At 41.3% G+C, this 22,307-nt stretch overlaps 2 protein-coding genes across 3 annotated transcripts in view; one reads left to right on the top strand and one right to left on the bottom strand.

Annotated features, from left to right (window-relative positions):
* LOC116850196 overlaps positions 1–22,307 on the bottom strand; it is a 72,345-nt gene that overhangs the window by 24,876 nt on the left and 25,162 nt on the right. The gene's annotated exons all lie outside the window — the stretch shown is intronic.
* On the top strand, positions 364–2,158 carry LOC116850199. Of its 2 annotated transcripts, none has more exons than XM_032828188.1 (3): positions 364–529; positions 693–791; positions 1,683–1,947. In XM_032828188.1, exons 1-3 carry the CDS (start codon positions 415–417, stop codon positions 1,874–1,876), a joined length of 408 nt encoding a protein of 135 aa, XP_032684079.1. In that variant the 5' UTR covers positions 364–414; the 3' UTR covers positions 1,877–1,947. The 2 variants fall into 2 exon arrangements, 1 of the variants encoding a protein (XP_032684079.1); XR_004379277.1 differs by lacking the exons at positions 364–529; positions 693–791 and adding exons at positions 1,399–1,530; positions 2,128–2,158 and having other exon boundaries at positions 1,683–1,786.

Below are 22,307 nucleotides of genomic sequence, written 5' to 3'. Positions count from 1 at the left end.
TGAGATAGATCGATAATATGACGCTAAAGATATGACGCAATGTTGAATCTTTGCAGGTAGTGTCGGTTAGCGAGAGAGAAAAAGAAGGGATCTACCAGCAAAAGAAAGAGAGGGATGCACATATACAGCGAGTCACGTCGCGCGCTACTTTGAATCGTTCGGAACGTTCGAGAGACGCAAATTGTGATGCTTGAGGCGAACAACGGCAGTGCTGGGATCATCGTGAGGACCTACAGTATCGAGAACTCTAATAGGTAATCATCATATTTCAGTCGTATTAGGTTTGAAGGAGGAAATGTTACAAGCGGAACTTGATACATTGGTACTAACTCAACCTAACCTAACCTAACCTAACTTCCTCACTCTGTACTCCGCTTTCGACTGGATCGAGCAGCCTGTCTATTGCTACAATTAATGAAGGAAACTGTTTTTTGTTTTAGCGGAGTTTGCGGCAGTATTGCGAGGATAGCTACGATTCCGATGTGTACCGACGCCGTACAAGAGGATTCGGACAGCGTGGAGCTCGAGGGTAGGTTAACTTCTCTTCTTAACCCTTTCCCATCGAAATTCAGGACATAGTTGTTAGAACAGCTTGAATTACGACAGTTAAAGGTTAATTCATCTCTACAAATTTACTCGTTAAATAGAATCTTTAAATATGACTAATGTGATTGTTCTTTTTTTTACTTTAGATCTCAGCGTAGCTAATGTGCCAGATTCTGAGTTCGGTGAACCACAGATAGAAAAAAAGAAAAACACGAATGCAACAATTGAAAATAATGATTTTATCGGTGAGAAATTTTTATAAATTTTCACAGGAAATAATGTGATCTGATTTCTTCATAGTTCGTTGAACATGGACTTCATATTTTAATTAATTAGAATGTACCGTTCAGAGTATCACGTTTTTTAATATTTAATAGATATTTCCAAGCATTGAATATTCAATTTTAATAACTTTGACACTAGTCTTTCAAGTATATATATTTGCGTAACTGCGATGTCAGGTGTTTACATTTATATTTGAACTGTATTTAATAGGATTTTTATTTATTCAGTATGATACTCTAACCATTTTAACCATTTTTAAGCAGTGTGCGATGCGACATTAGAATTGCTGCAATTATTAATTTTCTAAATTTTACATACGTTCATTCATGTTATCGATAATTCGCAATTGGAAATTCATCGAATTTGGACATTTCTATATCGGTTTTTTTAGTCGTAATGTTATTCTGGAATACGTTATTAACATGCTGCGCCATTGTCTTGGGCTATCCCGCGTCGAAATATAACGAAACTACGAGTCTGTGTCTCGAAGGACTGCGCGACCTTGGAGACACACACAACAGTAGGCGCGCGGCTAGGCTCGCGACGCAGCGGCGGCCACTTGAGTCGCCGCCGCCGCGTAGTACACAATGAGTCGCGTCGTGCGTAATATTTCGCGTTTCGCTGGCGTTACGCTTTAGACGTAAATTACGATGCTGGGATCGTCGTAGTAAGCGCCTATAGTATCGATAAGTCCAATAGGTAATGTTAATTTTTTAGTTTTAGTAAGTTTGAGAAACAGAGAGATATCAAGCGCAATTTGACTAACTTTCTCGTTCCATACTCCGTCTTCGGCGGGGCCGAGCAGCTTCTCTATTGCTACAACTAATTAAATAAACTGTTTTTTGTTTCAGATTTAACGGAGTTTGCAGCAGTATCGCGAAGGCAGCCACGATCCCGATGTGTGCAGATGCCGCACCGGAGGATCCGGTTCGGGCAGCGCAGAGTCGGCCCGCAGGTTGGTAGCTTTTTCTTAATCCTCTCTTGTCGAAATTCACAACGTAGTAGTTGTCAGAAGTTGCGTTCCGATATTCTCTGCCAGTACTGAAGATCTATAGTTCGTTTTATGTATACTATGAATTTTCAGTACTGACAGTAAATATCGGAACATAACCAGAATAGTTTCAATTAGCGAAGGGTAAATTTACTCGAATCTGTGCGAACTCGTTCATTTTAAATTAAATAAATTTAAATAAACTATTTAAATAAACTATTTAAATAACTATTTAAATTATTTAAATAAATTATAAATTTTCCAATGTATATAACTGACGTGATTGTTTTTTCTTTTTGTTTCAGATCTCGGTAACTGACAGCTGTTTCTAAGTCGGTGAGTCATTTATGAAAGAAACATGAGTACGAGTTAAGGTGATGGGTTCGTGAGTAGGTTTTTATAAACTTTCGCTAAAATCAATGCGATTTAATTTGTTCGTAGTCTATTGCATGTGGGCTTTCACATTTTAATGAAATCAAATGTACCGCTTGAAATAATTAAAATATCACGTTTTTAACCCTACAGTCGTCGCGCTACTTTTCGAACACGAGTCAACGCATGGGATCTTGGGAACCCCAATATAAAAAATTATTTTATATCTTTTATGTTAAAAACTTAAATATTTTCTTTGTTTAATTAGGTTTTTGGGTTTATATAAAAAATAAGAAAAGACTATTTTGGATATAATATTCTTTTAAAGATCCCATGCGACGACTGTAGGGTTAAATATCTCTCCGTCACCTAGTACGCCCTCCTTCTTCTATGGTAGATCCCCCATGGTGCATTGCGTCCAAGCACCCGGGGGCTGTCAAAAAATTGGTATCGACCCCGGGGCTTATTTGTATTATTTGCACCGGATGAGGAGGGGCAATAGTGGAGACGGGTATACATGGACAGAAGATCTTAAAGGATAGCAATCTTTGACTTTGAAAGACTGACAGCTGTACTATTTGGTACAGTAACATTGTTTTTCTTTGTAGTCGCTGTGCGCTCGAGATCGCACCAGAGATATCGTTTCCGAACGGCATCTCTGAGCGTTATCTAGGGAGAGGAGAGTATCGTAAGCTTGGAGTGTCAGGTAGCTTAGTATATAGTTTAGAGCAGTCGCCCGGCAAACGAAAAACCCGGGTTCGAGTCCCGGTTTAGCAAAACCGCGCTCTCGATATTTTTCTCTCTCTGGAACGAAAAAGATACGCAGATCTCGAACGTACGGCGTCCCGCCGCAATTTAGTACGCCCTCCTCCTTCTGTGGTCATCATATAATTTATTTAATATAAATAATGATATAATTTGACTTGATATAAATAATGATATAATTTGATTTATATAAATAATTATGTCATTTAATAATAGACGTATCATCAAATATTTAATGTTAATGATTGATACTAATCTTTTAAGTATACATATTCACGTAAATACGACGATATTTTAGCTGCTTTTACTTTTGCTTGAATCTGTAGAATTATTTAACAAGATTATTCATTCAGTGTGATATTCTAACCGTTTCGAGTGGTGTATAATGCGGCATCAGAATTGCGCCAACGCGAGTGAAACTCGCGGTTACTACGTTCGCTGTTGATTGATTTTGCGTTCGTCGCCATCATTAATGTTCTAAATTTCTCATACGCGCATTCACGTTATGATTATATTTCGCGAGCGGAGATGAACTTTGTTAAATTAAATTTAATATCGCGGTTATAAAGTTCGATAAAGTATCGCGCGCGAAGCAGCTTAATGTAATAATTTCACGCATCTAATGATTATTTTGCTCGAGTAATAATTTGAATACGTTCATTTCGTGGCGGGCATAATTTTTCATACAAAGTATTTCAGAATTTCATTCGCGACACGCGAATACGATTCGCGAGGAAAACAAAAATCATAACACTGATCCGCTAACTTTTTTCTGAGACAGTTTATTTACGCTTATCGTACGATTACACATATCGCGAATCTATCGGGCAGATCAGAGTGTCAACGATTTGCAGAATCTAAAGGGACACGTCTTCTTTAGATTTTTTTTCCAGGGCGTCTATAATTTAGGCTTTCTTTAAATTTCGCCGTTAATGAAAGATGTTTTCACGTACGTATACTTGATCGCAGAAACAAGGAATACACATTGCACGTACATACACGCGAAGAACTGTTGCGTCTCGCGAAAATTTCAATTTCAGAGTCGTTACGATGTTTGGCCGCGGTCATCCTTTGAGTCGGGAACAAGAGAACGGAGGAAACACACGCGAGATTGTTTTCTTTTTTTTTCAACGCGTCTACGAAGTTTCGTTCGCGAGTTATGGCTCTGAAAATGTTCGGTACATTCGAGTGTTACGGGCGAGCTTCGGCGCGTTGTGTTTACGTTGTCGGACAGTGTCAATGACCGCGCGGTGGCCGTGTTGACATGCCGCGGCGGCGGTGGGGACAAGGCCGCGCTTCTGTAAGCATTGAGATAAGATTTCGTGGAATCGTAGGTCGCAGACATACCCGCGTCCACGTGTTACCGGAATCTCCTGACAGGTGCAGATGACGCGATTATAAACACAGTTCGAAACAATCGTCGATCTTCGCTTTCGGATGTAGTTCGCGACTTTAAGGTAGTTTGGTCAAAAACCGTGAAGACACAGATCTTCTTGAAACTTGTAGCAAAATTAATTTAGGTACGTAATTAATATGTATGTGTGTTAAATATGGGTTCGATTAACCGTATAGTTTCCGAGAAATTATAATTGACTCTTTTTCTCGATATCTTACATGGCGCTGACGTACAAAAAGTAACACGTAAACGCGCATTTGTCAGCTGCAAATGACCTACAATAAGGATTAATACGAAAATTTGGGCAAAATTAATTGAATACTTACAGAAGTACATACTACAGTCTTAGCGAAATTGACCGTACATTATTAGAGTATGATTAATCAGCAAAAATAACTGTGGCTTTTGCTTTTTCGTTCGCGACCATGCTTTGCGGATGTGGCAACATTGCATTCCTCGGAGCTTGGCGTCGCATAGCACTAATAGAGATGCGACGTTGCCATGATCTACAGTTCCGCGACTACACACAATTCAGCATATTGTTTTTTTTTTATCATTTTATTTATTTTATCGATTTTTACTATTTTGAAAGAACCAATAATGATTAAAAATCTGTTTTTCACTTTCACTGAAAAGAATTCACTGGTTGTTGAACTTTTTATTTAAAATCTAATTTTGACTACCACAGCTGGGAAACAACTACTTTAAACAAAGACCGTTGAAAAGTTGAGACCGAAGGAGAAATAATATTGGTAGCAGTTTGCTGATCCTGATCCTGTGAAAATTAAGTTAATCGATTTCGCGGAATTATACAGAAAGAAGAGACAATATTAAAAAAACGTAGATATGTACATATCGAATTTTTCACGTAAATTGTTGGACACACTCTAACCTCCTCGAGATAGCTATTTCACGGCACTTGCTTGCAAAATATCGATACTCGCGTCGCGAGTACATTCCTCCGAAAGAATCCTCTGTTGAAACGGAGGAACATCACTAAAGTACACTTCGCAAACTTACTGCGGAGCAATTCTCGCAGCACAGTACTGCGAACCCACGCGTGAAAAGTTCACGCCAGTTTCGACCACTTCGATCGCGTACGATTCGACTTTGATCGCTTTCGACATTGATCGCGAACAGCGCGATCGATTTTCAATTCGCGACTTTTTTTTACACACGATTCGCGTTTTCGCGTTTTCAGGTATATTGGTGTGATAGATGTTCATTGAATAAATTTACAAACTCCGATTTCGTCTTTCGTGAATCAAATTCATACGTCACTGTCTCGAGATTAAACGTTACGCCTATTCCGCCAAGATACTCGTTAAACATCGTTCGATTGTGACTGTGAATCGCGTCGCGAGTGAAAGTGCAGCCAACGCAGGACAACGCAGGACGAGGACGTTGGACACAACTGACGCTTCCGGAGCGACGCAGTTGAGGATGAACTTCGTCGTCGAACTTCAACTTCATCGGATGGTGAGTGTGAAATTTCCACGCTCTAGAAGCGTTCTATCATATCATAATATGCATGTCTTAAATCGCATTGATTCTTAGCGAAAAGAGTAGGTTCAGTTGTACATTGCTACATTGAATATTGTGAACATTTTTAATAGTTTACATCGATACATCCGTATCGAATTGATATATCAGCTGATTGCTATAGTAAGTACACAGTAGTCACATAAACAACAAAAGACGAAATCAGTTAGAAATTAATATTAGTTTAGGTTAAATAACAGATCAGTACACATACCCGAGTTGAAATATAGAATCTTCCGTATGTTTTGCAAATGCTAGTTTGTGCTTCTAACAATGTTCTCTGGACTGCAAGTATAGTATTGAATCTGACAACGTTTTCTTTTCATTTCTGTTTACTTCTTGTTATTCTAACATATTCAAATTTCTATTGATGCTTCTGAATACACAATGTCTTCCATGTTTGTCTTCACAAGTCCTTCTTTTTCACTTCTTTCAAATTTATAAATTTCATACAATGGATAGAAAATAATAATAAAAATTATAAAAAACGAAAGTGTATTATTTTATCTATTTTTATTATCTATTTGTTTGTACAATAATTAGCGATTATCTAATATTTTGGAAGCATTAAAAAATAGATGATTGTATAGTGTTACACATTAGAATTCTCCATTGATCTTTCAAATCGAACAGCAGGATCACTGTAAAATTAAAATTTCGACGTGGGTAATTGTGAATACACAAAATGTACGCAAAATGTACGCAAAATACATAAAATGTACGCAATGTCACTAACCAACTCTAGCCTTTAGAATTTTTTTGATTAACTATTACCATATATTGATTTTATTGTTTTTTTTGATATTTTATTGTGATACTTGCATTATGATATTTAATATTTTTCGGCAATATTACATTCTGAATTTTGTCTTTAATTAAGCTCTCTGAATGTGCTACTCAAATATCATAATAATTTTGAAATATTCTGCATATACTGATTATAAGCGAGCTGAAATGAAAAGCTAGGCATTATCATTTTCCACGGTCGTTAAAAATCGAAACATCGTTATCATCAACGCGCGACCGCGTCCGTTTCCAAGTGCACGGCTCTTGATTTCGCGAAGTATAATCTTGAACTCTTAATTGCGGCGTAATTACTTATATGTTCACCGGTGTGCAAGCGGAGAGTTCTCGAGAAGCCTTTTGCGCATTATGCATATCCTCGGCTACCTTACGGCCATGAAGCCAGAAAAGCCAAAGGCGTAAAGAGCTCGTGCTCTGAAATGAGATCCCTTTCTTCCTTCGAAACTCAACTAAATGAAAAACCCATCCCTGCCGAGAACGTCGGCCATGGAAGCTTTTATTGTTTCATGAAAAGACCAGAGCGCGCGAACGCGGTGGGGAGCCGGTGGAAAAAGGGGGAGGGAGGGCAAGGGGATAAAAAAGATATTGAAAATACGCGTTGCAAAACCTTTTACTCGGCGAGCTCTTGCCGATCGACTCCGCGTATCAGATGAATGAAAGCGGCACAGTCTCCCTTTTCTACTTTTTAGAACTTATTTAACAAGCTGGCACCGCCAGTATTCCAGAATTTATATGAGCTTGATCGAAATTCACAGCGAGAAATTTCTCCGTTACTCGCGCGACCGTGGAATACGCGATGAATCCGCGAAATCTTCCTAATGAATCTATGAAAACGTAATACAGATATCTTTACATTGCGTTATATCAACGTATAAGGCAAAGTACAGCGGATAAGGAATATTACACGAAAGATTATACGCTGAGAAGGAATACATTCACTTGTGGGGTATTTCTATGAAACTGAGTTTATATTTCTGCGAATAGACTTTATATCCCACAGATAAATTTTCAAGTATTTTTTTCTCAGTGTACTTTCTCGAAACGAGCGTGCTTTCGAACCAGCGTCTTCTCGACGCTTTTCCTCGGAACAGAGATGCCGTTTAAGACAGAGGGGAGTCTCATTGTGCGGAACGTTCCTCATAAAGCGTCGCGTTTTGATCATCCGCTCCGGATGATTTCGCCGTATGCATTAAACTGTTTGCGTTCTGCGGGCTCTCGGACGTTCGCAGCAATCGTTTAATCCCGGAAATGGAAGCGTTACGATCATGAGCCGCATCTCGATTGAATCGAACGTCGCGTTGGCACGATTTTAATAACGGGAATCGACCGAATCGATTTGTTTAATATCGCAAGACTGTGGACCGTTGAGTCTTTAAATTTCCCAAGTTAACGGCGATCGAAGGGTGATCGATTACGACCGGCGAGTCGCGGAGGGAAAGAAGTCAGGCGGTGAAAAGCGGCTATAGACCTTTGAAATATCTTCCAACTTTTATACGATCTTACGATACTCGTAAAAACTTTATAACTAAGCGCGCACCACCCCCGAACATTTCCTCGCGCCGTACGAACGTTGTTTCGTCGCACCCAAGGGGCCTTCGTTCATTTCGTTTTCCTTGATCAATGCCAGTCGTTCACGACTGCCGTTGGTTCGACTGAATTTTTTTCGTATTCGCTCCGCGGTGACGCTCGAAAATCACTTTGCGCGCTTAAGTGTACGTTCCTTTGTGTGAATATCGACGGGAAAGAGAAATATCGTTTCTTTTGCATTTAAAGGAGAAGACGTGGTGATGATAATTACACGGATTTTGTACATAAAATTAATATATGTAGTTTAATACTATTTTTTGTAGTTATCGCGCAACTAAAGCTTTAGTTGTAATAACTACAAAATAAAATTTGTTAAACTATATACATATTACAATTCTATGTACAAAACTCGTACAATTGTCATCTATATACACCTAAAAAAAAGATTCTATTATTTAGCGGGATCTATTTAATTCTAGAGGATTCTCCACTTATATAAAAGATATTCTAATATCTAGAGGAATATCCTATAACCTTAACACACTCGATTTAAAATTGTAATCCTCTTAATATTAGAGGAATTTTCACTTTTTATAAATCTAATAATATATTTATTTATAGCATAAAAACTTAAAGCATAAAGTTAGGTACACAACTTATACCTGATCTAAGAGGATTTTCGGATTCTTATTGCACAATTTCTTATTGAGAAATTTACTCTTGATTATAATTACGCCTCCTCTCTTTTATAGATGAATAATGATGTGTAAGAGGAGTACACTTCATATAAGATTTTTTACTTAGAGGAGACGTTTAGAGGAATTCCCCGCTTATGAATAGAACATTTTTGTTGAATGTAGTTACCATTATGTTCTTCTCAGGATGAGGAAAGAGATGGGAATTGATATATTGTGAATTATGAAGTTAAGTAAACGAGTAGGGCAGAATCTTCGTATCGTTTATCCGATTTTAAATACGTATTTTTCAACGATATGGATTTTTCGTCTGGCAGCATTACAGTTTAGAGCGTTTAATGTTGAAGAATTAATGAAGCTATAAAATTCTATCCCCAAGTTAATTCGCTGAAAAATTCGTTTTCGCCGAGTAATCTGCAGTGAGTTGCTGCAACGCGCCGAGTTACTTCTTACTTACTCTTGCAAAAATTGTCTTATCGAATTTTTTCCGTTACCTTCCAGACTCCAATTAATTAGAAAGTAATCCCAGTAATGGGCGGACTAAATTGCGTAATATGTGTCGTCGGAATGTTCTGTTTTTGTAAGTTTCAAATGACATCTCATAAAACTGCTATTTCTAAGGATGTCTCGAAGGATGTCTCAAAGCGCATTTTATTTTTTAAACAAATTATTTGTTACATATTGTACTGCAGTATACTCGTTCGAATAACGACATTTTCGAAGAATATAATTTCGCTAAGAAATAATCATCTTTTCGATTGAATATAAATGACAAAATTATCGAAGTTTCGACATTTCTGTTAAAAAGAGACGTACTTCATTCAAATTCAACTCTCATCAGAATTTAAGAAAATTTATCATACTTTGTGCCTGATGCTTTGTATTTTATTTTGTTTTTTCCATGTTTGCTGATTTTTTTGCGAAATTTTTCTTAATTGTCGTGAAGTCCATTTTGGACCGGAGCAGCGAACCTGTACGGTTATATTTATTTATGAAGTAGAGAATTGTAACAAAAAGTCCGCGACATGTTTTGTGAACGTAATGCATCGGGCGCGAGTTATGACACGTGAGAAAATCTCATTTATTTTGACGCATATGTCGGGACAAAATTACGTGCAATTTTTTTTCTCTTCCAGCGAAGAACGCATTTACAATGCCGTTGCCGCTCGGAGACACACAAGAATTTGTCATCCTCCTGTCTTTCTCAATTTGTTTACCGCCACGCTCCTCCCCTTTTACCGCAACGTCACCCTTGGGAAAAAATTAAATTACTTACACGATATGATCAATTGTTTTAAAAATAAAATTAATCAACGAAGTTAAAAATACGCTGACGCGCTTCAAAATTCTCTATTTGTGCTCGCCGGCAAGCTGCTTACGCGTACATAAACGTACCCTTGCTTCTGACGTCATAATTCAATTAGTTTATGACCACGGTGGGTTCGGGAGCGTAAATAAAATTAGTCGTATTATTCCGAGAGCGGGCGTTTTGCAACGGTTAACTATATAACGCGTGAGTTGCGCGATAATAGAAAGAAGGTGAGATATCGCTCGCGCGCGTAATGAGACGAAGTTCATTTTTTGAGCAACAACGCGCGAATATTGGATGCAATTGGGTGCATTAATGCGGCCACTGCGGATGCATTGAACGAAGCCGAGTCGGTAGAACGTACGAGCGGTTTCTCGTTCAGTGCGAATCAATGTGCCTGTGACTGCATACGCGAATGAGAGTGATTTGTGAACGCTTAAACGCCGCGAAAATATCGACATTTTTACCGTCGATAACTCTTGATTCTTTGCTCCTTTTTTTCTTTCCTTTGACAGAGTTTCGACGCGCCACCTCGAATCTTCTCTCTGCGTACGGAGAGCTGAAAATACTACAGAGTGTCTGTCATTCCGCTACGTTGGACCGGCAAAATGTTACGGTATAAAACACGATAAATTGAATTTTGGGTACGTTTTGATCGCGTAAGTCAAGGATACCTCGCGGCCGACGAACGTTTTATAGAACAGCTCGATTTAGCCCGACTCGGTACTTTCAGACGCGCTGAAATTCAAATGCAAAAATTCAAAGCGAACGCGAGCAATACTACGATTCTATTGAAGTGCTCTTCAAAGGGAATTTCTTTCTGTCTTTCGAGGTCGATTCGCGCGCGCCTCGTGCGAGGATCGCCCTGTTTGACACGCGGCCGCCTTTTCATATTACATTTTTAACTTCCAACGTGGCGGTGCTACACGATCCGTTACGCATTTAATGCGCAATTACGATTTTTCCCTTTGCGTATCGCCGGCCTACAGCAATTAAAGTCCACCTGTTTCTCTCCTGTAAATCCCCTGCTAACGATAAAAATGATTACCTAGCATTTGTAATTTAATCGCGTTACATCTCGTATTCTATATATGTGTGTGCGCGCACGCGTATTATATCGTGTATGGGCTCGGAACTTCTCTTATGAGATGTTACGTTTTCGTATCGCACCATTGTCTAGCCGAAGGAAAATGAGTTCCAGTGATTCCGAGCGATATAATGAGCGGGATTATCTGTCCATCTCTCACCGTTGCTGGTCGATCTGCTTTTATTTCCGCGCGCAAACTGCAAACTCTCACGGTTCTATGCATAATACGCCGCGTTCCATTTACTACGAATCAACTCGCAATTCCATCGACGTTTACGCGGCTATGCACGAGATGGGGGTGGAGGAATGACGAGAATTATTCGCAGAGAATTTAGAAAATACATTTCAATTTACGCTCTGTATTTTTCGTTTCATCGTGATTAAAATGTCCTCGAGTGTTCGGTTTAATTATCAATATTGATTATCATGATATCAATGTTCTCGCTAAGCTGCGAGAACCAAAAATTTTTCATGAAGAGAATACATTACAGTTTTTCTTTATATATATATATATATATATATATATATATATATATATATATATAATTTTTAATTTCGCTATGTTTTCAGTAGTCTAAAAATAGACTGTCAGTAAGGTCGATCTTGCTAAGGGGCGCAGTACATTTCGCTAGAAATTAGCCAATTTGTTAATAGCACATTTCAGTTCACAAAATACAAGTAGCATATATGAGATAAAAGGATAGATAATTACGACAGAATGTCGATCTATTTCACGACCACGAAATTTTACAGTAATTTTTATCACAAAATTTTCTCCATGTATATTCATACAACGTCACAGGAACGATAACTTACGACGATAAACTTTTTCGTTTAACCTAATGTATACGAAAGAGAAACGAGTCGCGGAACGTCTCATAAACAGTTTATCTTCTCAGCCTTTCTTTCTCTCTCTCTCGTAGTTGCGTGCGGCATACAATTACGCGTCACGAAAACTTTCCGAATGTATCGTTGAAGATTCCGGAGGTTGCGCGAAAATATATCCCGTAAATACGTGTATGTATGCATATAAGTCTCAGAGATGCGCCTCGCGCTCCCTTCCTTTCTCTGTTTCTCTCTCTCTCTCTCTTTCTTCTTTTCTCTCTTTTTCTCTCGTAGGGGCACGTACATGCAAATATGAATTTCCCGGATTCGCTCGCTTTCAGCTGTGTAACGCGTTGTCGCGCGGGGATACCAAGTCCACGGGAACAGAGGGTTGTGGGGCGACGAGTAGACTGCTACAAATACGAGAACGGTCGGGCAAGGTCTTTACCGTCGGTGGATCGAAGTGGCTTTGCCGCTGAGCCACGAATAAATCGGCGGTGCGGAAAAGCGGATATGCGTTGCTTTTGCGCGTACGGCCACCCGCCGCGTATCTGACGTCGCCGCGCCGCTGAATTTGTCCCGAGAAAATAAGCGCACGGAAACCCCCGACCGATATCCTCTCGGATAACCCTTCGTTGGTTCCTCTCGTTTTCTTCCCGTCTATCTTTTTCTTCGCCGAAAAGTCCCTTCGACTGGAGAAGACGTAAAAGTCGCCGAGACGTCGTTTATTTACGTTTGCGCGCGAGAAGGCATGGATAGTCGTGTGCTACGTATATATTTTACAAGTAGTGGATTTCGAGACCGATATATACACGCAGAGAAAATAGTTTTTACACGGTAAATTTCAGCTGAGCTCGCGAACATGAATCAGCCGCGATATTAACTAAAGTCTAAGATATGATAAAACGGTCCGTCTGAATTTATCTAAAACATCAGTTGAGAAATAATTTGCCGCGTAAATAACAGGAATTGGGATGGTGGAAAAGAGTGTGTGTGTATATATATATATATATATATATATATATATATATATATATGTATATATATATACTCGGTCTGGGGATATAAACATTTCCTATCAAGGTACGCTAACTTTTTAATAGCTTTTAGTTTGAAACTTTCCATCATCTTGATATACTCGATCGTCGAAATAGTATGTCTCGATATAGCGAGCGACGAAGAGAAATGACCTATCGTTGCGTTATATCTTTGCTACATCTTCGCGAAGCAGTAATAATACAAGCGAACACGAAGACTCTGCAAAGTAGAGTGCATGCTTTATTTTTTCATTGTCACATACGTATGTCCCATTGAATAGCTAAGCTATAAACGTCTCGAGGCCGATAAAGTCAGAGTTGAACTTTCTAGAGCGAGGTCAGTTTATTAACACATTTGTCCTGATTGTTCTAAATCTTCCTCTCTGATGAGATCTTCGATATCAGTGCCGAGCCAGTGAGAAGTCGTGAGAAGCGTTGATACGAGCGAATGAATCAGAATGAAAATAACAATGATAAAATAAGGAAAGAATCTCTCTCTCTCTCTCTCTCTCATACATGCACACATACAGAATACACATATACAGAATAAGCTTACCACATTGTGCATACATGGCTGTATAATAAATAATTTCGGATATTTTAGATAAATTGAAACGATTTGTATCAAAATTTTATGAAACAATGCGTTTTGATCCATAATCTTTCGCCATTCTTTGCAAACATATATTGTTCCAGATTATCACGACACAAAAATATAAATTTTATTTAACCAGAAAAATCCGCAGTTATTTATTACACAATACATATTACGTATAAAATTTGTATGCAACAAAATCAACGCACATGTACGCGATCACGACGCGACGACATGTGTGCATATGCGGCTCATATGTGTACGCGTGTGTATGTGTGATTCTGCGGGGGTGGAGGCGTGCCACAATAGATTTTCCAATTCCACGTTGTCTTCCCGTTCGCGCATCGACGCTTCCACCCACCGGCATCATCCTTCGGCCCCAGGCTCGGTCGAAACCTCCGTTCGGGAAGCTTAACTTTGGAAGTATGTGCGGCATGTTTGTGTACGGCTGTGATTTACTCGCTCTTCTCCGAGGTGGGGCTTCTCTCTCGTCGGCGCATTGCCGGCAGGGTGGAAGTGAATCAGGACGGGGTGGTTGCGCGCGCGCGCGCGGGGAGGCGTGGGCGGGCGAAATTTGTCGATTTCGAACCCTCCGAGCGTGGTGAATTCGTCGATATACCGCCACGGCATCCGATGTATCGCGAACCGTCTTGGAAGCGCTCCTCGTAACACGACTGGCCGCGGGCGCTGGGAAGCCTGGGCAAACTTCATTCTAGTCACACAGAACTGATATCGCGCGGGTTCTCGAAGCGGCACGATCTTGAAACTAGCGAGACTACCATACCGTTCCCCGATTTAATGGAAGTGGTGGCTAAGTCGTCTCTCGGATAAGCCGTCCGCATAGTCCGAGCTGCGGATACAGCAGGTCGCTGTGCGCGTGTAAACGAAATTGCGCAATACGCTTCTCGCTTATTTATTACTGATCGCTACGTGCTTTAATCTTTCTCTCCTTTTATTTCTAGACTGTGAACTTTCTCGCGAATTTTCGTGATGTTTTTGCAACGTCCTTTTTTTCTCGCGTAAAAAATTCGTGTCGTTGATATCCTTTCTCATCTGTAACATTGTGCACGTCAAATCTGATTTCTCTTCTTGGCATTACAACGCCACAAATTGATGCGTTCGAAATAAAAATTTCGTCATGCTGCCGGTTAAGTGTTGGTAGTATTTTATTGAAAAGTCGTTCAATGCAGTTCGACGGCATTTCGCAGGCGAGTCTTCTAACAACGCATTGAGCATTGTTTAGCGCTCTCCTCACAATACACACAGTATATCCTCTCTTTCTCTCTCTCTCTCTCTCTCTCTCTCCCGCAATATATTTCAGCCGGCCAGTTATAAAGTTTCGCAGGGATAACGAGAGAATATTGCGGAGAGAGTATTCTCGTTATCCGAATATAACGTCGAAATGACAACGCCGGGGATGTTACTCCCGGTGAAGCGGTCCTACTTCTTCACGTTATTGCGATAAGAATTACTCGTCAAGATGAATAATAGTCAGTCGCCGCGCGCGTTACGAGAGATCGCAATTTCTCAAAACCTCCGCTCAAAATAGCCGTCTTACCTCATTTACTGTTGCACGGGCGGATATGTCCGATGGATTGAATGCACGCTGCTAAAGTTACATATAGCGCGATACTGAATCCGTACCGCGAGGCGCAAAGTTTGATTACGTTGCGCGTCGAGTAACTTGAATAATAATGATGCGGGATGAAAAATGTGATCTCTGTTCGCGTGATGTGCGAGTGAGCGGGCGAATGAGCGAGCGAGGGATCGAGCGAACGCGAACAGGCGCGTTGAAATCGAGATGAGGCGTGAGGACGACATCGAGAAGGTACTCTACTTCATATCGGGCGGCCTCGCGTGGGCTTACGTGTGTGTATCGCCGTCCGGGCGTAGACTGCGGTATGGAGGAATGCAATAAAAAGAACGATACGCGCATCCTCCGTTCATGTACGCACGATGTTATGAGGAAGCGAATGCAACAATAGGCTCACATTATACCGACAAGCGGCGGGAGGTGAGGGAGGAATAAGACGCGATCTCCCCCTTTACGCGTCTCCATGGTCTACGTGGCCAACAATGAGCTCATATTCTCATGTTTCCCCCGACTCTTCCCACCTTCGTGGTGATTGTTGAAACGGCGGCTTCCAGCGGCTTTAAACCCGTAAACTGGTATGAAGCCTTAACGCTGTACGCGCCAATCGTCACCGCGGAGGACATGTTCACAGCGCGCTTAATTTACTTGCGCACGGGAGGTCTGGCAATCCGCGCGAAGCAATTTCTGCGCGTATTCACATGGAAAGCCGGGATGTACAAATTTCTATCAACGGTCGATCAATGCGCGGCCGATTAACGCGCGACGTCGCGGAGAGTTATATTATTATTAAGTTGTACAAATATACACGCGCGCGCGCGCGCGCGCTCGTTTATCACACACCGCGTTTCCCTCAGGCGAAGTGAAGTAATAATTCAGTGTCGCCCTGATTTATACCGGTAACTTCTTTCGGCGATGTTCTTTAGGCGATAACCTCAGCTGTCACGGAATTGTCAAATCTCTTTGATATTGGAAAACATATTGTCCAGGATACGGAAAGATTGCACGACGTGAACTATTTAGCGTGAACAACTCGTGTTTGCCTCTCACAATCTTAACAAATTATGAAGTCGTGCACGCAAACGTGGGATATCGAACGTCGAATCGCGAACTGTACAATCTACACGGAGAAAATATTATAGTAAAAATTTTAATACTTAATACTAAATTTTAGTACTCCAGAAATAGACTGGCACTATGATGAAAATTATAATAAGACATAGTAAAAGTGATTATGAACATAGTAAAAATGATTATAAATGTAGTAAAAATTATCACGTTAATTATCATTTTTACTATGTTTTATTATAATTTTCATAATAGTGTTATTCTATTTTCAGACAACTGAAATTATATTATAATTTTTCCTACAATATTCTCTCTCTGTGAGTCACGTTCCAAAATGTCCTTTTTGAGGAAAATTTTAGCGAAAGTTCACAATATATAACTATAGATTTTCAGCAAAAAGAATGTTTTAGGATGTAACCTAGAATAAGAAATCAGTAATATCTAAGGTGAGGGAAAATTTAATATAATATTTAAAAAAGCGACTTCACGAATAGGGTCACATGTGAGATCAAGCGACTGTAATGAAAGTGAGACAGAGTGAAAAGGGGCTGAAAGCGAAACTCCTTAAACAGAAACGATTACGAAAAATTATCCGGTCGCATAATGAGCGGAACAATGTACGCACGAGATAGCTCACGCGTGGATAAATGGGCAGGGTTTGATATTCCCTTGCTTCAATTACGCCTCTATCAGCCTAATTGCGTATTGGATACACGAAACAGAGGCGTTTCGACTTTCGTTCGGCAGGATACGCTGCATGTTCCACGGGTCACTTACGCTGCTAACGAACGTGTCAGCCCAGCGTTTTTGCCATTACGCGAAATTATTTTAGCTCGTCCGCCTTGTAGTCGCTTGTACGCCCGCCAATCGGCGACGCACACATCGCGTTTGAACAATCTAATCGAAGGATCGTTGCACATCAGGAAAATAGAATTACGGAAGGGAGAGGGGACGGCGAATTTCGAGACAATTTATTCGGCCGAAACTAATTTTGAGACGCGAAATTGCATTCCAGATATCGCATCTGAAAGTTTGCTCTCCGAAGAATCCCGGCCACTCCGAGTGCACTTGTTTGACTTTAAAATGGAATGTTTTCAAAATTCACGCATATCCGAGTCATTGTTCGCGCTCCGCGTGGTGACATGTTTGTTCGGAATCTGAAAGAAAATGAGATATTGCCGGTCGACTTTCTCTGATAATCAAATTCGGGCGGTACAATGAGTTTCTTCGAAAATGAGTTGGAAACCTCTTCTGAAATTATTTCTCTCGAGAAATAATTTTACATCTTTGATTCTCTTTCGCGCGTCGTGATTTGGATTACGTGACGACGTTGTACATACATTGTTTCGCGACAGAATATAAATATAAAAGCGTCGCCACGTCATAATAATTAATGGCAACCGGTGTGGCGTGGAATAAATCCGAGGTTGTCCGCAAGACGAAAGGCAGCATAATATATTTAAATGGAATTATTCTCGTTCTATATTCCTCTACCACAAGAGATGTAGCCTTTACACGACATGTAACATATGCTATCATCCTCATCGCGCCGCAGTCGTAGAAGCATTCTCGCCGTGAGTTTTCATTGCGCGAGCGCATTTGGGAGAGGCGGAGGAGAGGCGTTTTGCGTGTCACAGTGAAAGCATTTTTCAGCATAAATTTTCCTGCTGACGAGGGCGCTTCGGCAAACCGTAAATTCGAAAAGACCGTATCGTTGCACGCGCGCGAATCTCACGCGCGGTGCCACCGTCAACAATTACTCCGTCGCGCTTGCGGCTACAAACCAAATAACCTTTCAAAGGGAACGCGATTTTTCGAACAATTTTCCGCAACACGATGTCCCGTAATATTTAATTCTTCCCGATGAACTGTTTCGCCGTGCTGTCACACCGCGGGAACCGTACATCCCCGGTCGAGATAATAATTCAACGTCACTTGCTACTACGTCGCAACGTCATTCACCCCGCTTCCCGTCAACGATGTTGCGTGCAAAAAAGAGGCGTGCAATTATCCGTTACTCTCGCGAGTAACCGCGACTTTCTTCTCTTCCCCGCGAACGGCCCGTACAATGTCCGACAGAACATTCGTCTCGCGGGAATATCCGGCGAGAGAAGACGCGGCGGACGAAATTAAGAGAGTCGGCGCGCCGTTCGCGGACGATGGATGTAACTTCTTTCGATCGCCGCGTCTCGGCGTAATGATTTTGTTCCACGTTCCATCGCGAATCATCCGCGTTTTTCTAGCGCACCGCTACGCGCCGATACGTGATGGTTCCGCGTGTCGAGTGTGGCTCGTTCTTCCTGGTCTTGGATCTCTTTTAGCACTCTTTATTTATCGTTTCGCGGCGGCACGAGTATTCGCCCTTGGTCTTCGGCCTCCGGAATTTTTCCGGGAGGTATAGGGGAGGGAGAGGGCCCGTGTCTTAACGAGCTCCCCTTCGCCAAATCACACCGTCGCCCGCGCATTCTTCGGTATTCCGGTACTCACGCTTCGTGACGCGACGCGCTACGCCTCCGTTCGCGGTTCCCAACGAAAGTGCGCGAATTACTTCACTTTGCACGCGGGAATTAGACGAGCGGGCTCTCTCCCGCTCCGGTGAATTTCATCGCGAGAGCGGCGTCCTCGTCGTTGCGAACTGCTGCGCCCTGTATTTACCTCCCTAAGATCCATTTCGATGCACTTCTGCCCTTAATTCCGTAGGAATTAACTAATTTACACACCAGCCGACGGGACTTACAAGTGCCGTATACTTTCGCGTTGTAATAATGACGAATAATTATGCCGGCTCTGTAATTTCTCAGGAAGGGTCCTGCGCGCCCCTTCGCTTCCACGCGGCAGTCATTTGCTCCAAATAGCACGGGAGGACGAATGTAAGACAAAAAATGAAGACTCCTGGCGAGCCGACGGCGCGAATTTGCATTCGACTGCGTCTGTTTAAAAAATAAATATCGTACTTGCCGAGTCGGAATTTTAACCCTGCTTTCTACCTGAACCTTCTAACATCTATAATGGGGGTGTCCCATTTTAAATATGCTGAATATCTCGAAAACTGAGTCTGATAAACCAAAATATTTCTTACAAAATTTATAAGTTTTAAAAGAGAAAAGAGACGGTAACCTTACATTTTAGCTACGTTCACTTACCAAGATCATATGGAAGTTGATATTGCTTTTTTTTTTTAATAGAAAGTGATACTTTTTGTAACAGATTCTGAAACATCGTTCAATTCCGCGTAGAAAATCCTTAACATGTGTATGACCTAAGTTTAGGACTTATTTAGTAATAAAAAATATAACTTTGCTAATTTCCATTAATAATATGCGTATAAATTTATGTGTGTATTGTAATATCAGATACTAAAAGATATATATAAAGTTTGTGCAAATGTTCTAAAGGTTCTAAAGAAAACTTTTTCGGCAATGCTGATAGGTTAAATTGAATCAGAAGAATATAGGTTTCAAAGTAGAATATTGATGTCAAAGTTAAATGGAATATTGAGGTCGAAAGTAGAATTAGAATTTCAACTGGGCTTTTTATCGCGAGATACACAGGTGAGACGCGTGAGAATTCTTTTGAGCAACGTGGCGACTTTGAACGTAGCCTTCGGCGACGCGCTTCCTTCATTTCTAGTTGACTTGCTGATATTCGCGTGCTGTAATGAATGGACCAACGCGAGACGAGAATAATGGGCACATAGCCAAGTGTCTCACGTAAATAAGAATCACGCGATTTTCTGTAATTTTTGTTATTAAACGGAGCAGCGCGTAATAAATGGATTGCGTGATGAAGAGTAGCGTGTAACACGAGGTTGCGCGCGCGCCATGCAACGCAAACACGATACGACGCGAATTCTGCAAAAGCAATTTGAATTCGCCGGGCGAGAATTTAAATTGCTTTCGAACAGTCGGAATTACAAGGTAACGTCCAAATTGTCTTTGAGCAATTCACATCCGTTTCGTGCGATAGAATTTATTTGAAGCGCGCGCGTTCGATACTCGTCGTCGCCGTGGAATTTGAGCGCCGTGGCGAAGAAGAATACGATTAAGCGCATAGTTAACGCGCCTTTAACGCGCCTTGTAGACGCCCGCAATCTCATTACACGTCGAAAAATTTCGACGACCACTCGTTTGATTTTGTCTCGTAAGCGAAATGCAAATGGCGCGTTATTCGTCGCGAGTAGGTTAATACGCAGTCTTGTCAGATTTATTCCGCCGAAGATTATCGCGAAATGTAACGTGAAATTTGACAGAAATTATGCGGAGTGCCATTTAAACGCGTTTGAAATATTTGTCGATGTCATCCGGCTAATCATTTCCATTATGGAAAAAGCAAGCAAGCTTTTCGCGAAATCGCCATAGGCGGCGACGAGCGAGGCGACACATAAATGCAAATTCCACAAAGAGGCGCCTCTGAAATTTTGACGTTAATTACAACGATATCCACGGGGTGAAACTGCAAATTAATAACGTCAGTGGCAAATAACGTCGGCATTGAAAAATTACGCGACTGCGCGACAGAATTATTAACCGCTAACTTTATTAATTAATACGCCTGTAAAACTGCAGCAGTGACGTCCGTCTCACGGTGTTCTCGGGCTGCGCTGAATCGTATATATATATATATATATATATATATATATATATATATCGAGTTAAAGTTAAAATAATGCCTGCTCGCGGGAAAAATGAACGTGTTAAAAGCGTCCACGGTCCTTCCATCAAGATGATCAACAGCGTCCCGCTGTACCGCCTTTGTTCAATTTTGAACAATTTTGAATGCGTGCTTGTATCGTGACGAAAAGTGATCGTAGTTATGTAAGAATGATCCAGACTACATGAAAATCAAGTATATTCAATTTTCTTCTCTTTAAGGGTGTTTATTGACAAGCTGAATCTTCGAAAAAATGAGTAAAAGAGTCGCAACTAGTAGATAAAAACTTTTTTTAATTAGTTTCAGGCTTGGATCTTCCTTGTTTTATGTAGGAAGACATGTGGATTCTATTCATTGATGAAAAAAAAACACAAAATCTCAAAAATCATAATTTCGTGGGTCGGATCGCATAAATATAATCGAATATCCTCCCTGTTCCCGTTGCGACCGCAATAACGGCGTAGTCGTTATTCAATTGACACACTCGGCGCGTTTAATGCGAATCCTAGTGCCTCCGCCTATTATACTCGTGCCGAATTCCCGTCGGATAGGGGACTCCCGGAAAGTCCGTCGCGAGATCGAACGTACCAATAAACGCGAGCCGATTAATCATTACTTTGGCGAGAGTCGCGCGAAAACTTTAATTGAAACGCGCCACGGTCGATTTTGTTTTGCTTGAGGCCGAAATCCGTGCTCGTGGAGGTGGCTGCACTCAGGGGCAGGGAGGGACAAAACGAACGAAAATACATCGTGCTCTCTGACCGAGCAATTTCCTCGCCGGCAGCGTGACCGACGAATAACGTTTAATTGCCACGCGCGAAATTAGGACGACGCGCGACGTGCTGTTCGCTTCACCTAAACGCGATTGCTTTCGTTTCGGACGGGCGAGCGAGCGAGCGAGCGAACGAGCGAGCGCCCTTCTTTCTCTCGCCCGACCGTGCACACATATCGGGTCGTGTTTTTTAATTAAATCCATCTCCCCCTAACGCGCCGGACGACACAGGGCGGCGGGATAATCCGGGACGGAAATATACGGCGCGTCGCGGCGAGATTGCGTAATACAATACTGCAAGCGACGTTAATCCGGACACGCCGGAGACGCCACCGACGGTGTCGTTTTTATAGGCTATTTCGGGATACCGAAAATTCAACCTGCGGGACGGGGTGCTTCCTCACGCGAAAACGCGCCGTTGGTCACCTACGAGCGCATCGCGGGACCGGA

The sequence above is a fragment of the Odontomachus brunneus genome, unplaced genomic scaffold (genome assembly GCF_010583005.1).
Source record: "Odontomachus brunneus isolate Ranch 3 - 2012 unplaced genomic scaffold, Obru_v1 Obru_scaffold_136, whole genome shotgun sequence".
In the NCBI taxonomy this organism is placed as follows: Eukaryota; Metazoa; Arthropoda; class Insecta; order Hymenoptera; family Formicidae; genus Odontomachus; species Odontomachus brunneus.
The sequence above is the reverse complement of the archived record's forward strand: the minus strand, read 5'-3'. Positions and strand labels throughout refer to the sequence as shown.